Consider the following 16,961-nt stretch of genomic DNA (forward strand, 5'->3'; position numbering starts at 1 on the left):
AATTTTAGTCACCCAGGTTGGAAAATTTTAGCCCAATAACATTTTTTAATGGTCAGTCTAGATTATGTAGCATTATTGCTGCTTTAAAATGCTTCATTCATTTAAAAAATAGTCAAATCTTTTCATCTCCTTTGGCATATTGCTTCCGCCCCCTATAAAATAGAATATAATTTTATAAGCGCTCTCACACAATATATAGTTCTAAATTTGCTTTACAGAACAAAACCCAAATCTTTGCTTTGCTGAAGGAACAAATTTGTATCTAACACTGTCCAGGTGAAAACAACAAGGAGTCTGGTGGCACCTTAAAGACTAACAGATTTATTTGGGCATGAGCTTTCGTGAGTAAAAACCTCACTTCTTCAGATGCACCGAAGTGAGGCTTTTACTCACGAAAGCTCATGCCCAAATAAATCTGTTAGTCTTTAAGGTGCCACCAGACTCCTTGTTGTTTTTGTAGATACAGACTAACACGGCTACCCCCTGATACTTGTCCAGGTGAAGTAACCCATAAGCCCCAGCTACTACCGTGAAAGGAGAAATCCACTTCCTTGCTTTCCAATGTAGTTAGCTGGAAATGGCTAGTGAAGGTGCGTGACTGAAATAAATTCCTTTCACTTTATACCAGTGTGGTAGAATATTTCCTGTTTGACTCAGTGCATTTCTGTACAGCTCTCATTGTATCTCTGTGCTGTTTGCTCTGAATGCCCAAATGAAGCCTATGGCAAAATGTACTCAGGATCCCCAGACTGATTAAGTTGAAACAACAGGTGGCATGAAAAGAAAGTCCCATTTTCCCTTGTGTAGCTAACTGTTAAGTTGGTTTTATTAGGAATGAGCTTACATTATTACATTCCCACGACTTGCAATGCTGCATTTTAGGGTCTGCCAGGCTTTCCAGCATAAATCTTCATTTTCAGGCTTAGCAGATCATCGCACCATGATGGTTGCCCTAGAAAAGAGGGATGATAGTTGTTATTATTTGAGAGATGTCCATTGAGGGGTAAATTCTCTGCCCAAGTCCTGCCTGAGTAGCTGTCCTGGGCACTGGTGACTTCCTTTGGCACAGGGAGGCAGAAATCCTCTTCCGAGGGGCTGTGGAGCAGCAATGGATCCAGTCTAAATTGCTAATCTCACCCCAGGCTGGAGTAGCTTCCAGTCTTTGTGCTCCTGCTCCATGGGAAAAGTATCTTGTATGGCCCTCATCACTATAGCAGCTGAGGAAGTAGCTGCGGGATTCACAGGCTCTGCCCCTCCCCCGCCCTTTGCATACTCTCATGTTGCACAGTCATGTGCAGGAGTGCATGCAGATCTAAGACCTGGTCCCTTGTGTGGGCTCACAAAATCTTGCCTCCTCCTGCTGTGCACTTGAACTTCACTGGATCTGGACTTTCTACACCTGTACCTCCAGTGCACTCACAAAATGCTGACTTATAATTCAGGCTGAGTAAGGCCAAGTTACATCCCCCATCTGTATGAATATGTGGTGGTTTACTACATTACATGCAGGATTTGCAAGGTCAATGGATGTGCTCTGCCTGGTATTTTGGGACCCTGGTTTGAAAATTTGGCCCATTGAGTGTTTCAGTTACACTAGTTTGAAATGTACATTTTTGCAGGTGAGAGCAAAGGCTGGAGGAAAGGGAAAAGAGAATATTTTCAAAACAAGATGAAACAATGGAGCTATGCAGTATGCAAAAAAGCATGGAGATGAGTGGTGCTCTGGGACTATCCTAAATTTCAGGTGATGCCATCCCCCTCATTCTACATTCAGGTCACCACAGCACCATACCGCCAGACTCAGATCCCCTTATTCAGCCAGATCAGTCCAATGAAAACAGTTTCAGTATGAAGGGGTTGGGATGGGAGTTTTATTACTTTCCCCAGAAAAGTCAGCTCAGATTCATCATCTAATTTTCAATTTATACCCAGCGATTCCTCTAAGGATACACACTGCCGTCACAGCACTGATTAGAACTAGAACCATTAATGGTCCCAAACCTATGCTATAGGCATTAATTTACTACTCCTAACCCATACTCAGGTTGGCATAAGGCTAAGGACAAGACTGATAATTTCCTGTTAACCCTAGGAACTCAGTGCCATTGTATTTTAAGCCCAACACCAGAACCGTTTTATTTCTATGCTTGGTCTTAAAACCATTATTTTAATCTGAAGCTGAGCTGTTTGGGCCAACTGCTGTGTATATTATGATCCCATTCACTGAGACCAATAGTAAGTCTAGTTGATTGAATATTGGATTAGTAGTTGGCACCACTAAATTGGTACCTGTGATCTACTAATCCCAGCTCTGTCATTAACTGGCTGTGTGACCTTGGGAAACCATATACCTATTTGCACCTCAGTTTTTCTGTCCTTTATATGGGGATAATGATTCTTGCTTTCACATTTACAGGCCAAAAATAATGTATTCTAGGGCTGACACAAAAGTTTCAACAGAAAATTTTCATTGACCGAAAATTAGATTTTCAACTAAACAAAAATTTTCAAGGAAAATATCTAATTTCCTACAAATGAAAAAAATATATTTTTCATCAGAAAACTGAACTTTTTTTTCCCATCAAAATCTACTGACAACTAAAGATTTTGGGGCAAAACCCATTTAAAATGTCCAGATTTTGTTTTAATTAAAAATAGAAATTTTCCATGGGAAAAGAAACTCGAATCAGCTTTAATATATGCATTAATTTATTAACTGAAACCTTTAATTAATTAGAATTAGTTTTGTCCGATGGGTTTTGCCAAGCCTGTCAACATACATAGTCACCACCACATCCCAGGGCTGGTCAGTTCCCTCAGACGGTTGCTGAATCTACAGATTCCAAAATGTCCTCCCTGACAGCGTCAAATGAGCTGTAGGTGGAAGTAGCTCAGCTAAGCTTGGTAACACTCTAGAGCTTCTCCTGGGCCAAATTCTGGCCTCACTAATGTCACTGTTCATCCAAACCTGGAAATCAGGCTAGAAACTTCATGAAAATCAGCCCAATCATGATATTTTCAGCTGGGCCAGAAATAGAATATGCACTGGTCTATATACAGTTTTTATACCAATGTAGCTATTATGGTTAGGGGTGTGATTTTTTTTACTGAAATACACAACCCCTAGTGAGGATGCAGTTATACCAATACAGAGGTGCCTTATTCCAGTATAGCTTATTCCTCTTCCCATACAGGAATAAGTTATACCAGCATAAGTATATTTATATTGGTTTAACTGCATCCATCCTAAGGGGGTTGTACCCCTTTAACTGTACTGGTATGGTTAAAGGGGTACGCTTTGTGCGTGCATACAAGGCTTATCCTTTCTTGTATGTGTTCACTTTCAGTCAGGGATGAAACCAGGAAGCACAGAGGCACCCAGGGAAAATGAAAACAAAAGAAAGTTAACTGGATGTTTTCAACCGTCAGAAGAGTTAGTGTTTCAGAAGCAGATTCAGGCTATTTTTGCTTTTCAGATCATTACTCCATCTCTCATTGGGTCTGCAGAACTGCCTGGCATAAAGTATAAATGTCACGCGGGCTGGGGAGGTGTTCAGCACTTTCTGCTGTACACCAGCTTCCCTCGGGTATATCCCTGACAGGTGTAACACAGAGAGGCAGCCATCCTCCCAAGCACACAGCCCCTGCATTATGCATCTCTGTGTTGCTAGGTTTGGTCTTGTAGGGTTTTTTTCACCCCCTTCTCATCTCCCTATGATATCAAATGTACTTCTATTGATTTCCTCCCTGCATTTGTTTTTGTTATTCATTATTAATGAGATCATTTTTCCATCCTTCGTGCATGAAGGCAAATTTTGTGTAAAAATCAATTGAGTGAGCGCCGCCGATGGCTTGTTTGGTTTTCTTTGCTTTCATCTCCTGTGTGCAGTCCCCGGGAGACGGAGAGCAGGATATTAGGGAACAAGCACAGAATGGAAAAAAAAATCAATTGTTAGTGGTTCAGAAACCATGTAAAGGGGCCTGTCTTGCCGAATCTCTTTCAGTGCCTTATATGCATGCACTTTATTGAGCTTTCCCCCTCCCAGCCCAGGTTGGATAGCTCCTTCCCCACTCCCTCGCCCACCGCAATCATTAAATGGGAACTCCTTTTCCCATAATGATCACAGCCAGAAATAGGGGTGGGGTTTTCTTTTAAATGAATCAATTCTTGCAGGATGATTCCACAGTACTACTGAACATGGGTAATACTTGACCCAGCCCAACCCCTCCAGCATATGAAAGACCAAACGTATTGGAGCCCAATATTACAAAGTACTGAGCTCCTCAGGATTAATTGAGACTGATGGGACTTAAGGGCACATTACATCTCATCTGAGCTATTCATAACCTTAAAGGATCTATCCCCTAAGGAGCAGCTTGTACCTTGTGGGAAACTTTCCCAAAATACTGTATTGTATTTTTGTGCATTTTTGGAAGATTTTGATGAATACCCTATTAATGATTATTGTTGGCAATTTCATTTCAGGAAGTTTTGCTCCCACTGAATTTTACTTCCTTGAGAAAAGTCACTTGTTAGTTACTCTCACCTTGTTGTCTTGTCTCATAATAATAATTCGTGCTTCTAGAGCATTTTTAACTGCTAGGTCTCAGTACCCTAAGTACTAAGCTGGGTAAGGTCCCTCGGGATATTTTATTTGCTCCATAAAAAGCCCAACATGCTTCTGGGTGTTGTAATACCAATACTGTCTTGCAAGGAACTAGAGGGTCACTTCCCCATTCCTTATAAATGCCTAGCTCCAAGTGATGTCAAAGTGGGCTTCCTCAGCATAGGCAAAGAATATCAGATGTCTGCATTTGCTGCCACAGCCTGAACTCAGATCACGTCTGAGACAGTGTCCTGGAAGACATCACCAACTAAAGACTCTCTTCCTGCCATGAAAATCCACCCAGCTACTGTTGAGAGTAAGAGAAACCCTATATGCTAGTCACAGTGTAGCTCTCATACAACATGGTACCCTGTTAAAAACACTGGGTGAAATTCCTGGCTCCACTGAAGTCAATGGAAGCTTTGCCATGGACTCTCCCACGCTGGAATTTCAGTGGAATTACACAAGAGGTGAATTTGGCCCAGAGAGCCACAGTGGGGACAGGGGAAAGGAGGAGGGTGCTAGAAGCCCAGTGTAGACTAGATTTAAATTAAAAAGCCCAGTGTAGACTAGACTTAGATTAAAAAGATCAGGCTCTAGGAAAGTGTGAATGCCTTTTTGCTATATTGCTGTAGTAACTCGTGGTGGAGTACATTGTCATACAAGCGTTATCTCTTCACGATGCAGAAGATAATATAATTTCACTGCCATAGTGTAACAACATCACATTACCAATACTAAAGTGTAGCAGATCTGACTCATTGCAGAGGTTCTCAAGTCTGAAAGTTGCCCTTGGCTCCTGGGGCTTTTGACAGTTGCATCATGGAGTCCCAGTTTGGTCTTGGCTTTCATTACATGGCTACAGGGTGTAAAAAATTCAGTGTCACATCATCTCTATATAATTCTCATTTGGTCTCCAAGGTTTAAAGAAATATAATCATCTCCTACTGCAAGTCCAAGTCTACTTAATGTAATACCTGATCTTAAAGAAGGACTATAGGAGGTTACATTTATTTAAAAAACAAACACCTAGGAACAACAACCTCTTAACCCAGAAACATGGAAGCCACAAGGGACAAGAGTAGTTTGACTCACAGGCTCAGTTCAGCCCTGTGAAACATTAATGAACAAACCGAAGGCCCTGATCCTGCAAGGACTTCTGCACATAAATAACCCATGGATCGCAGTGCAAAAGGACTATTCATTTGCTCTGTGTGCCTAAGACTTTGCAGCATCAGAGGGTAACATTTTATTCACTTTAGTTGTAGTTTGCCAATTACCTTCTCTGCATCATTCTTGATTGGAATCTTGTTGCTCTGCCCAGATGGGCTAGCTCTTTAGAATTTGGAGTTTTGACATATTTTCTTTGCTGGTTCTTGAAAGTTCTTTCTCTGTAGGAAAACACAAATTTAAATAGGAAAAAAATATATGAAATAGCACAGATAATGACAGCTCATTGATAGTTCAAACTACTGAGAGCAGATCTGGGTCTGGTCTTTTGGCTCTAGAGACCTGGGGTGAAATCTTGGCCCCATTGAAACTATTGGGAGTTTTGCCATTGACTTCAATGGGAACAACATTTCACCTCTGGATTAAAACCTGATTCAGTCACACGGATGAAAAGAAGTTAGGTGGATCTCATGCCAAACTTCCCTTAAACACATTTCAGGTTACAAGGATACAGTATTATACACAATTCACAGGAAGCTCAGAACTGAACTAGCTTGTGTTGATGGTGAGAAAGACTGAAGTTCATTGCCCCAGGTGTACCTGGAATATTAGGAGAGTGACAGTTCAGGATTGAGGCGGACTACAAAAATATGTTTCCCATTCCAGAAGTGGAATAAGAATGGGGTGTTGCAACATATTAGTCAGAGCACTGAAGGAAATTTTCCCATGACACCTGCCAGCATTGTGCCTATGCTAGCCAATGCTATTGGTCCCTCACTTTAAATATGCCCTAAATCAATTCACAAACGATATCGAATAATCAGCACCAACAGTTAGAAGAGCAGTTCAGTATAAAACTTACTTCTTCTCTGGATTTAATGAAGGAATTTGGAGCTTTGCAATGTCTCAAACAGATGCGTCTTGTATATTTCACATCTTTGGTACAGAGAACAAACAGCAGCCCAGCTGCTCAGCCATTCAACCATGTTTAAAGAACAATTAAAGTGAATACTGTAAGGTTCTGAGACAGACCATCATCTCACCATCTGGAGAAGTGATTGTCCTCCACTGAGACTTTTATCTCACAGGTGAGCCTGTTCATGGAGAATGTTAAGCAAATTCACAGATAGAGTAAAACTGAAGTTTTAGCTAGATTCCCCTTTTTAATATCTTGTGCTGACATGTCTGGGACTGGAGTGGGTGGACAGGGAGGGCACAATATAGCAGGGATGAAATTTTAAAAAATTAGTCAACTCTCTGCATTTGGTGTACCAAGCAATCCTGCTCTCCACACTCCCATAGATAGATTCGATGATAAAAAAGCAAAGGGTTTCTAATGTGCCTCATTTTTAAGAAAAAATGTAAAATAAAAAAAGGGCACAAGTCCTATATCCTACATAAATCCTGTTTAGATTACACAGCTAGGCATGATCCTGCCATTACACTTCAATGAAAGTATGACCACACCTTTATAACTAATAATTTATTAGGGAATAGGATGGTTTATAGGCTTGGTAGTAACCCTTTCACCTTTAGTTTGCTAGCTTGAATCCAACCTAAATCATTAGTGGCTGAAAGGAATAATCATCAGATAATTGTCTGGCGTTCTATGTGAAATAAATTTGAGGGCTCAGTCTAGTTCCTAGCATTAGTGTTCATATCACACACATACACCACAGACAACTGTCACTCCTTAAAAAAGAGGCCCTGAACTGTCTTCACCCTTAGAGGTAGCCCATCAAGGTTCAGACTGAGGGAGACAATGATTGGGAAGTTTCTACCAGTCTTATATTTGTTCTGCAAAAATAGGACTGCAGTTCCCAGGACTGTCAGCCTGGATCCCTTCTCCAGCACTAGAGAGTCCAAAAAATAAAAGAATCCCAGGAAATGATATATTGATCCCTGTCGTGCCATTGGAATTATATTCCCAATATCATAAAACAGATCTTTAAATCCAGCACCAGCAAACCAGTAAGCAATTTCTCACTACAGGTGAAAAAAAAATCACATTGCTCCATTGATTTGACTCCAATTTTGTTGGCGTGCCAAGCCTGGATCATTATTATTATATAGTTAAGTATTTAAATGTTTTTGAACAAACAGGACCTTAAATAATTTGCAATCAGAGATAATGGATACCATGATTCACATGTGATGCATTGCAATGAAAGCAGCGGAGTTATACCAGGGAGGAATTTGGCCCAATACATCCACATCACAAAACCATCATATGACCTGGCACAATTCAACACAATTAATCATAAAATAATGATGACTAGCTGTCTATTCTCAGAAGCCCAATGGCCAAATTTAGACCTGGCATAAGCAGATACAGATTTAACTTTAAAAAAGCTGTATTTGCTTATACCAGGTCTGAAAATGACCCCAATAGTGCAGTAGAAAAAGTGCTGTGGGTCACACTCAAAGTGCATTAATGGAGCAATGTGGAAGAACTATACACAGAACCTCTGTACATTGGCCTGAGTTTCCTTTCAGCTACAGCTGGTTTACACATCTGTAACACTACTGGTTTCAGTGGAGTTACTTGGTGTGTGTGTGTGTGTGTGTGTGTGTGATCAGAATCAAGCCCAATACACCTGACTCTAACTAGTGCTATCAGTCTCTGGCATCCATCAATGCAAAAGCCACCCATACGGTATTGTTTTGTGGCAGTTTTATATTCTTGTGGCGCTACATTTTATTTACATCAAGAGAAAATTATTCACCTTTTCTCCCTCTTTCCTAAGCAACAAACACAGGCCCTGATCCTATTCCCACTGACATCAAAGGGCATTTTGCCACTGGCTTGAGTGAGATCACCATAAGGCCCATATATTGTAGTCTATTTGTAATCGGAGCTCTAAGGGACTAATACAAAATTGCCACAAAAATGTACAGTCCAGGAAAAAAAAACAAGTATGCAAACCCAGCCTATTTTTCCACCCTTTACGATAATGAGGATGAAAATAAAAATATTTTATTCTCCCATGTAAAAAATTCCTTTCCTTGAGTGAATGGGCTCATGTAATCACAAAATATTCTTCATTTGATAACTGGGCTTTAGCAAGGCACACACTAGAGCTGCCTGGAGAACAACAATTCCATTTTTGGACAACTTTTGACATTTCAGAATTTGTCTTTGTTCCTCACTGGAATGAAGACCAAACCTTTTGACCATTTTCATTAAATGGAATTGTGGCAGAAACATCGATTTTTCTGATGGAAAAAATCGGGTTTTTTATTCAAGTCTCTTTCTCTCTCTATCTTTCTGTGACCAGAGAGTTCATCCTGGACATCACAAACCTTCCCATCAAAAACTTTGTCAAGTGTCCACACAATGTTTCAACTTCAATGAATCAGCATATTTTGACAAAAAAGTGTTGTTGAAAATGTTCTATGCCCTGTTTAGAACTAAAGGGGGATTTAGGATGGATTTCAAAAGGAACTTAAGAACCAGGGATGTCAGAATCTAGCATCAGGGGAAAAATCCTGGACCTACTGAGTTTTGCCATTGACTTCAGTGAGGTTAAGAAATGCTCCCAATACTTCTGTTAGTTTTAAAGGTGCCAGGGGACCCTCTGTTGCTTTTTACAGATTCAGACTAACACGGCTACCCCTCTGATACTTGACACCTGCATTGGTAGCTTTCCGATGATACATTTCTGTTGGGATCAAATACCTTGACTAATTGGTAAGGTAGGTCTGACCTTAGCAAGCAGCTTCAGAGTCTGATGCTCATACATACACTGATATTTTCTTTTGGATAAGAGAAAGCTACATGTGCTATCATCTTCTAAACAAAGACCCAGATAGCATGAACTTTTCCAAGTCTCTCCGTTCTAAAAGGACAGAGTGTACCGCTTTCATATTGGCTGTAACAACCCTGGCTTCACATCATTTTTCTGTCCTTCGTGCTAAGAACTGTATTTTTTTATTCATTCAATTACAAGGAAATCGGCACAAGACATTTATATTAGCGAGCTTAAAGCTCAGCTAATGGAGGAGCCTAATGACTAATTGATCAACTCCCAAGCACCACTACAGCGCAAAATGGCCTGGAGGAATTTATGCAATTAGTTTGGGTTTGGTAGCAATTGAGTGCATAGAAAAGTAAGCCGTGATTTATGAGGGGTGGACACTGAGTAGCTCTGCTAAGGAGGTGACAGTCAAGCTACACCAAGCAGCCCCTTTGTTTTAGAGTGAGGGTGAGGATGTGGGGGCCAGTCGCTCAGGCCTGTAACCAGACCCCTTCCCGAGGCCAGTTCGCCTCGAATCGTATCCAGGGGGGTTGATGACAGGATGCGGGTCTCCCCCAGGCGGCGGGAAATGAACGAGGAGTATGCGCGGGACTGGGTGTGAAACAGGAGGGGACCGTGGCCTACAGGCCCCCTTTATGAACAGCTCCGGAGCCTGGGAACCCAGGTCAGCTGCTTCCTCTTCTTCCCCCGAGGGAACAAGGGGCTTTACTAGGCTGCCACCGAAGTCCACGTCCACGCGAGTTTCGTGTTGATTTCAGGGGGAGCAGGCGCAGCCCGAACTATTGTTCGCACGGACCCGCTTCTTCCCGGCCTGGCTTAAAAAAACCCTCCTCAGACATTTTCTATTCGCCTCAGGCGGGTGCGCGCGGGGGTAACGTTATGCCCGGCCCAAGGTCCGGAAGCCCCTGGCCTCCCCGGCCCGTTCCCGCTCTCCAGTCTGCCCGGCGCGTGGGGGCAGCGCGAGCGCCCTGCGGGCGATGGCGCAGGCTTGGGCATTGGGCGCACACGATTATAAGCAAACGTCGGGGCATTTGCAAAGCCCCCCCCCCCCCCCACACACACACACCAAATCGACGTTCGTTCCTTTGGCGGGAAGTGGGGGTGAAAGATCTCGCCACCCCCTGCCCCCCCAGCTCTGCAAACCTCCCGCGCAGCCCCCGGGCGCCTTCTCCGCGGCTGGTTACGCGTCAAGCGGAAATATTTGCAAAGCAGCTAAAAACGCGGAGGTTGCCTCTAACTCCAGCACGGGCCAGTGGAGGGCTACCAGCCTCTCCTCCGTTTGTCTCAGCGGACGGGGCAGCCCCTTCTGGGCTTCCTCCGAGCGGGGAGGAGAAGCTGAAGCGCCAGCCCCGGGGCCTGGCCGCGGCTCGGGCCGGACTAGCGCATTTTCTCGCCTTCCTTTGCAGCTAGGTCGTTGGGCCGCACGAGCGCCGGCTCCAGGGCCCAGCTCGGGGAAAGAAAGTTTAACCGAATTCGGAGTTGTTGTTAATGAGCAGGGGGGCGCCTGGTTTGGGGAGCGCGGGCGACGTGGCCTGAGAGTGGGGCAAAGGCCCTGCCCCTCGCAGTCCCCAGCGCTGGGCTCTCCCTAAAGCTCGCTAGCGTCCAGCTATCCCCGGCCAAGCCTGACACTGAATTTCGCTCCAAAGGGAGAGACATGAGCGACACATTTACCAGGTCTGAGAACCAACAAAATCTAGACACCCAAACTTCATCTGTCTGTAAATAAACCACCGAAAGAAAACACAAACGCACAGAGATCACACACATGTATCCTACCCAAAGAGATTATTCAGACTCCCCCACAGAATGTTTTCTTTTGGATAAGAGAAAGCTACATGTGCTATCATCTTCTAAACAAAGACCCAGATAGCATGAACTTTTCCAAGTCTCTCAGCTCTAAGAGGACAGAGTATACCGCTTTCATAGTGGCTGTAACAACTCTGGCTTCACATCTTTTTACTGTCCTTCGTGCTAAAAGCCCACAGGTTTGCTGACAAACAAACGGGTCTGGGCTCTTCAAAGTGCTATATTTTAACTTTTAACCAGCAGCATCTCCTTGTGAACTCTTTGCTTTTGCTGGGGACAGAGCAAAGTGACTTTCTTGCCCAAATATGCTAGCCCGAGTTGAGAGAGATTGCAACCGAAAGCAAGCTCACTGCAAAGCTACACTCTGCTCGTTCTGCTGTTAAAGACAAGCGGACGGTTTGCTACCATTCCTCTGCCGAGAGACCTCAGAAGATCTAGCCTTCTCTGCCCCCAAGTCCTTCAGGGCAACGTTAGTACGTTTGGTCCAAAAGGATTAAATCTTGCCGCAGACAGTTTGTGACTAAGAGCAGGGAGCCATTGGCAGCACTTTCCAAACCAGACAGCTGATAAAATAATAAAACCCAACAGACATTTTATAAATAAAAGATGCGGTGCTAAAAGAGGGGTTTTGTTTTGTTTTTAAGAAGGCGTCTCTTCTGAAAGTGGGATCCGGGGAAAAACTCGGAGAAAGTTCCCTACATCAAACAAAAGCATTTAGCAGCCGCAATGATCTGTCCAGTTCTGAAATCCAGAACGCCTTGCTGCTAAAGCCAGAAGGAAAGAAACAGCTTTTAAACTTAATTTCTCCGATGAGGGTTTAGGAAATGTTCTCAGTTGAGAGTTGTATCGGAGTGGCGGGGGGTTTAAAAATCATACAAGCTAGGAAAAGAGGAAAATAAGAAGCTGGGGCATTCCCCAATCACCTTTTAAATTGAATTGGTGTTTTCGTTTTTCTAGCATCTGGTTGGTGTATTTGTCAGATACTTATTAGATCAAAAATATTTGATCTGGCATAGAAATACCGTCTAAATTGATTCCAGGACAACTCTTTTGGCTAATTTATTACAGCGCATATTTTAACCCCACATTTAGAAAATAAGTTCTCTATCTGAAACTCCAAAAATAACTTAAAAAAAAAAACCCACCACCACCAACTGCAGCTTTTTGTTTTTGTTGATCTTGATATCTTGGCTGTAAAACAAACTAACCCACAAATAAATGTAATAGGTAACGTTAATAGGATTTTAAGGATTGAGAAAAATATTAAAAATATATCTTACCCGGACTTTAACAAACCCAGCCATGCCCTTATAGAGTATCTGCTGAAATCCTAGTGGACAGTAGTGAAAGGAGACAGCCTGAATTGCTTTCTGCCCTTTTTATACCACGATAGCCAATTAATATTGCATCACCCTTATTTTAAATTTTCAAAACCCACAATATAATGTAATGGCATAAGGACATTTATTATTAAAGGACATTTGATTGGGAAAAAAATCATTGGGGCTGATTAGGAAGAAATAGAACTAGGAAACTCTGGGAGGTTTAGCATTCTAGTTTCTTAAGAGCCCTAAAATTAAAAGGGTGGATTTGTAAGGTGCTTTCCCAAAGGTGGGGTGGGGTGGGGTGAGGTGAAGTGGGGAGTGGGGGGTGAATGAAAGAGATTCCCTGATCTAAGGTTTGATGTTTGACACTCATTGAAATGCTACCGTGAAATATTCAGAAGATACTTGGGCTTCGATCATTAATTTTTAATCGTTAAGGTGCTTCTGGGATTCATAAATAAAAAGCCCTCTTTTTTCTTTTAAACAGCATTTGAAATGAACCTTTCAGAGAGTTGGTTGAGCGATTTTTTAAAATTAAATTTTAGAGAATGAAATTCTTTCTGTAACTCTGTCCGGGTGAGAAGAATTAATCCCCGTCCCTTCCAAAACTTAACTAAACGTTGGGGCATTTGTTTTGCAAAGGGGAATTGGTTTTATTCCCAATTTGAATTACTTGAATTACACGCAGCCTAGGAACTAGCGAATAAACATAACGAGATCCACGCACAGTAGGAATCTATGGGAATCTGGTAATTTACATTTTATAGATGGAAATAATACATTTTCTGGCACAGAGAAATTATGACCGCCTTGAAAAAAAATGCGGAGGTAAATCAATACATGGAAAAGTCAACAAACAAAGTGGTGAAACTTTACAGCTTGTAGAAACAGTCATAATAATACAAGATAAAGATAACAGGTTAACTGGGAAGGATGACTAGTAAAGCTGATTCATTACGATTTAAAAATCCCTTTCCATTCTCCAAGGGAAAAGCACTGTCTAAAGTTTATTATTATTACTGCACATTTTATAATATTCTGTTCTGCTTCATCCGACCTGCTTTCATCTCTGAAAAGAAAATTCTCCATTCGGGTTGAAAAATAAAGCATTTATTTCAGAAATTAATCCAAGGGAAAACAACGTTTCAGAATTTATCCCAATGAATGAATGAATAAATGACCACACACAAGCACACAAACTATGAGATAACTAAAATATGAAACATATGGGGGTGGGAGGGAGAAAGCTCATTACAAATATTGAACCAAGAATATGTTACAAGAACCCTTACCAACTTGGTGTATTACAAAACTCAGATACAGTCTTTAATTAAAACGGAAAAAATTCCTTGGATTAAAAAAAAAAAAAAAGAATGAAAAAAAAAACCCCAACATCGAGTGGAGACACAGTTGAAGCGATTGCAGACAAGTCCATGAAGTTACAGCGCTACTGTTAATTCCGCCAAGTCTCTACGTTGATAGAGTCCCGGTGCTGTGGCTGCAAACTCAAGTGAGTGCACTGTACAAGTCTGTGGTGGGAATCTATGGATCTGAGAGACGTAAAACTGTGTTCAGACCAGTGCAAGAATACTACTTCTTTCCACGATTTAATCTCTTGTCAAACAAGTCAACTAAATAAGAGAACTTGATTTAAAGGTGAATTAAAAAATCTAGGCAATACACCTGGTATCTAGTTGGAGATAGTTTTGTGTGTGTGTTAGGGGGAAAGAAAATTTCACACCAAGAGCAGCCAAAGTATTTCGCTGAGTAAAAATAGGTTGTTTTGCTTTTCTTTACCAAAGTTTTGGAGTATAAAACAATTGTTCACGTATCTCAGGTTAAGATTGGTCCCTCTACCAGGCGTTCCGGTCCTAGAAGGCGATGAGATATAGACCCACACAAAAAGCTAAGTAGAATTTGACCTCCGGGTATAATCATGACATTCTGAAAATAGCCTTTTTATTTTTAAATATAATTCACAAATCTTAATAAATATTTATCCTCTGGTTTCGCCTCAGAAGCATTTCCCCTCTCCATCCCCTTCCCCTTAAACTATCCTTTTATTCTTTTTTATTGCAATTGTGTTAGAAACAAGATAATTCTCCCACCTCCCCAGTACCTCTCAGCTTCCAACTCTTCCAAAAGTGACAAGCGGCTTATACTCTAGTGCACAACAGACACAACAGACGTGAATCTCAGCCGAAGAGCAACCAGGAGAAACTTGTTTTTGTTTTGTTTTGTTTTTAAGAAGACGGGACAAGAAAAGGGGGAGGAGGGAAATAATCAGCGTGATGGGGGAGTTAATGGCTTTGTTGGTCGGTCGGTTTGAGTGCGAGTCCTCACGGAGATCCCTGCTCTTTATTTGAATAAAATATATAAAAGTCCAGGCTTAGAAGAGCCAGCTGCCCACCCCAGCCCCTGCCCGAGTCAATGCACGGCGGAGTACTTCATGCGTTTCTGTTTCTGTCTCTGGTTGCAGAACCAAACCCGCACCACGTTCTTTTTCAGGTCCAGTTTCTCCGCTATGGCTGCGATCTTCTCCGAGGAGGGTCTGGGCTGGATGGCAAAATAGGCTTCCAAGGAGCGCTTCTCCGGGGCGGCGATGGAGGTCCGCTTGCGTTTCCTCTCGCTGCCACTGAACAGGTCCGGCTTGGTGTTCTTCTCCCTGTAGGCAGCTTCAGCCTCCTCCAGCCAGGCTTGGAGCACGGGCTTCAGGGCGATCATGTTGTTGTGGGACAGGGTGAGAGACTCGAACCGGCAGATGGTGCTTTGGCTGAGCGAGCCCACGCCGGGGATCTTGAGGTTGGCCAGAGCCGCCCCTACATCCGCCTGGGTCACCCCCAGCTTGATCCGCCTCTGTTTGAACCTCTCGGCGAAAGCCTCCAGCTCCCTGGGATCCGACTCCACGTCGCTGATGCAGGACATGCCGTTGTGAGCCGAGACCGGGTGCGGGTGGCCCATGCCCATGGCTTGGTGCAGGTGCCCCATGGCGCCCAGGTGGTGGGGGTGAATCTGAGCCGACATCACCGTGTGGTCGGGGGCCCCCATGCCGCTCACGGTCAGCGTTGGGGAGATGTGGTCCAAGAGGTCTCCATCCAACCCCGGGTGCACCGAGTGGTGGGGATGCGAGGTCAGGGCCGAAGGATGCGAGATGGGCGCTGTGGAGGAGGTAGACGTGCATGGGACACTGCTCATGGTATGGTAGGTCGCGTCTGGCTTGAACGGATGGCTCTTGCCGTGGGAGACAATATCCACAGCCGCCAGAGCTTCAGCGCGGGCCAGCAGATTCTCATCAAAGCTTCCAAATATATTGCCCTGGAGCTGCAAGCAAGAATGCGCATATTGGAGTCAGTGGGGAATACTGTCAACTCAGGATTAAAAAACATTTCCAAGCACAGAGATTCCTCCTCAAAGCTCAGGTCATAAAAATTAATATGAAGGCAGCAGCTTTGCTTGAATAGACATGTGGATCAGAGACAAGAGTGAGAGAGAGAGAAGGGGGGGGGAGAGAGAGAGGTTCAGAGATATGCGATTGTTCTGGCGACATGAAAAAAACATTAAGCAAGTGCCTGTCAAAAAATGTGCCTTAAAGCTGTAATTATGCTTAATCTACATACCTGCGGGGCTGGAAGGCAAACTCTGCGCATCGCCTCTGAACTGGAATGCAAGCTGGAGTACTTGGGCTCCTGCAGGGCAGGGTGCATAGTGAAAGGCTGCTTGGTGTTCATGGCCATCATCTTTGCACACCTTGCAGGTAGGCAGCGCCTGACATAGATTCAGGGTTGTCTCTCTGGCTTGCTTCTGTCAAAGTGAGCTATTTTCAATGACAGAGCTTCCCTCTCTCTCCCCCCACCTGCTTCTTCACTCATCTTACAAGCCGCCTGCCAGGAATGGGACCAGCACACTGTGCGCAGGCGTGCTGCACTGGAAGACTAAAAGGAAAGTAGCCCTAGGAGTCAAAGGCAGTTAGGAGCAAAGATGCCTCTGCCCTGACCCGGCCGTTGATTGAAGGGGAGCAGCAGGGTTCTTCGGAGCGCTGGGGTTGGTTTTAAAGGCAGGTCGCCTGATCTTCATAGAAAATGTTTGTTCCTATTTTAAAATCAAAGTACACTTAAGGTCTAAGAAATAATGCAAAATCCCAGTGCAAGCCCTCCCCCTTTTTTCTCAGTTTCCCTGGATGTACTCTCTGGGATTCGGGGTCCCAGACAGGGCGCTGGCAGAGTGGTCAGTACACTTAACCACAGGGAGAAACACGTTGGTCATACACAGAGCGCCGCTTTGTCATCTAAGGTTCT

At 43.4% G+C, this 16,961-nt stretch overlaps 1 protein-coding gene and 1 long non-coding RNA gene across 2 annotated transcripts; both read right to left on the bottom strand.

Annotated features, from left to right (window-relative positions):
- Positions 1-819: 819 nt before the first annotated feature.
- Positions 820-12,709, bottom strand: LOC112061238 (uncharacterized). The gene is made up of 4 exons (XR_002890152.2): positions 12,622-12,709; positions 5,888-5,998; positions 5,340-5,466; positions 820-952 (listed from the first exon to the last, which is right to left on the bottom strand). It is a non-coding gene; the product is annotated as an uncharacterized LOC112061238 (long non-coding RNA).
- Positions 12,710-14,941: 2,232 nt separating this feature from the next.
- POU4F3 (POU class 4 homeobox 3) lies at positions 14,942-16,535 on the bottom strand. The gene is made up of 2 exons (XM_005314174.3): positions 16,284-16,535; positions 14,942-15,987 (listed from the first exon to the last, which is right to left on the bottom strand). Exons 1-2 carry the CDS (start codon positions 16,401-16,403, stop codon positions 15,094-15,096), a joined length of 1,014 nt encoding a protein of 337 aa, XP_005314231.2. The 5' UTR covers positions 16,404-16,535; the 3' UTR covers positions 14,942-15,093.
- Positions 16,536-16,961: the final 426 nt, after the last annotated feature.

The sequence above is a fragment of the Chrysemys picta genome, chromosome 8 (genome assembly GCF_011386835.1).
Source record: "Chrysemys picta bellii isolate R12L10 chromosome 8, ASM1138683v2, whole genome shotgun sequence".
NCBI classification, from domain to species: Eukaryota; Metazoa; Chordata; order Testudines; family Emydidae; genus Chrysemys; species Chrysemys picta.

Bases quoted from the DNA above. Each gene is read 5' to 3' on its own strand.
- POU4F3 (XM_005314174.3), bottom strand. From the start codon at position 16,403: ATGATGGCCATGAACACCAAGCAGCCTTTCACTATGCACCCTGCCCTG. The intron at 15,988-16,283 runs GTATGTAGATTA...TCTTGCTTGCAG, and splicing joins TTTGCCTTCCAGCCCCGCAG to CTCCAGGGCAATATATTTGG.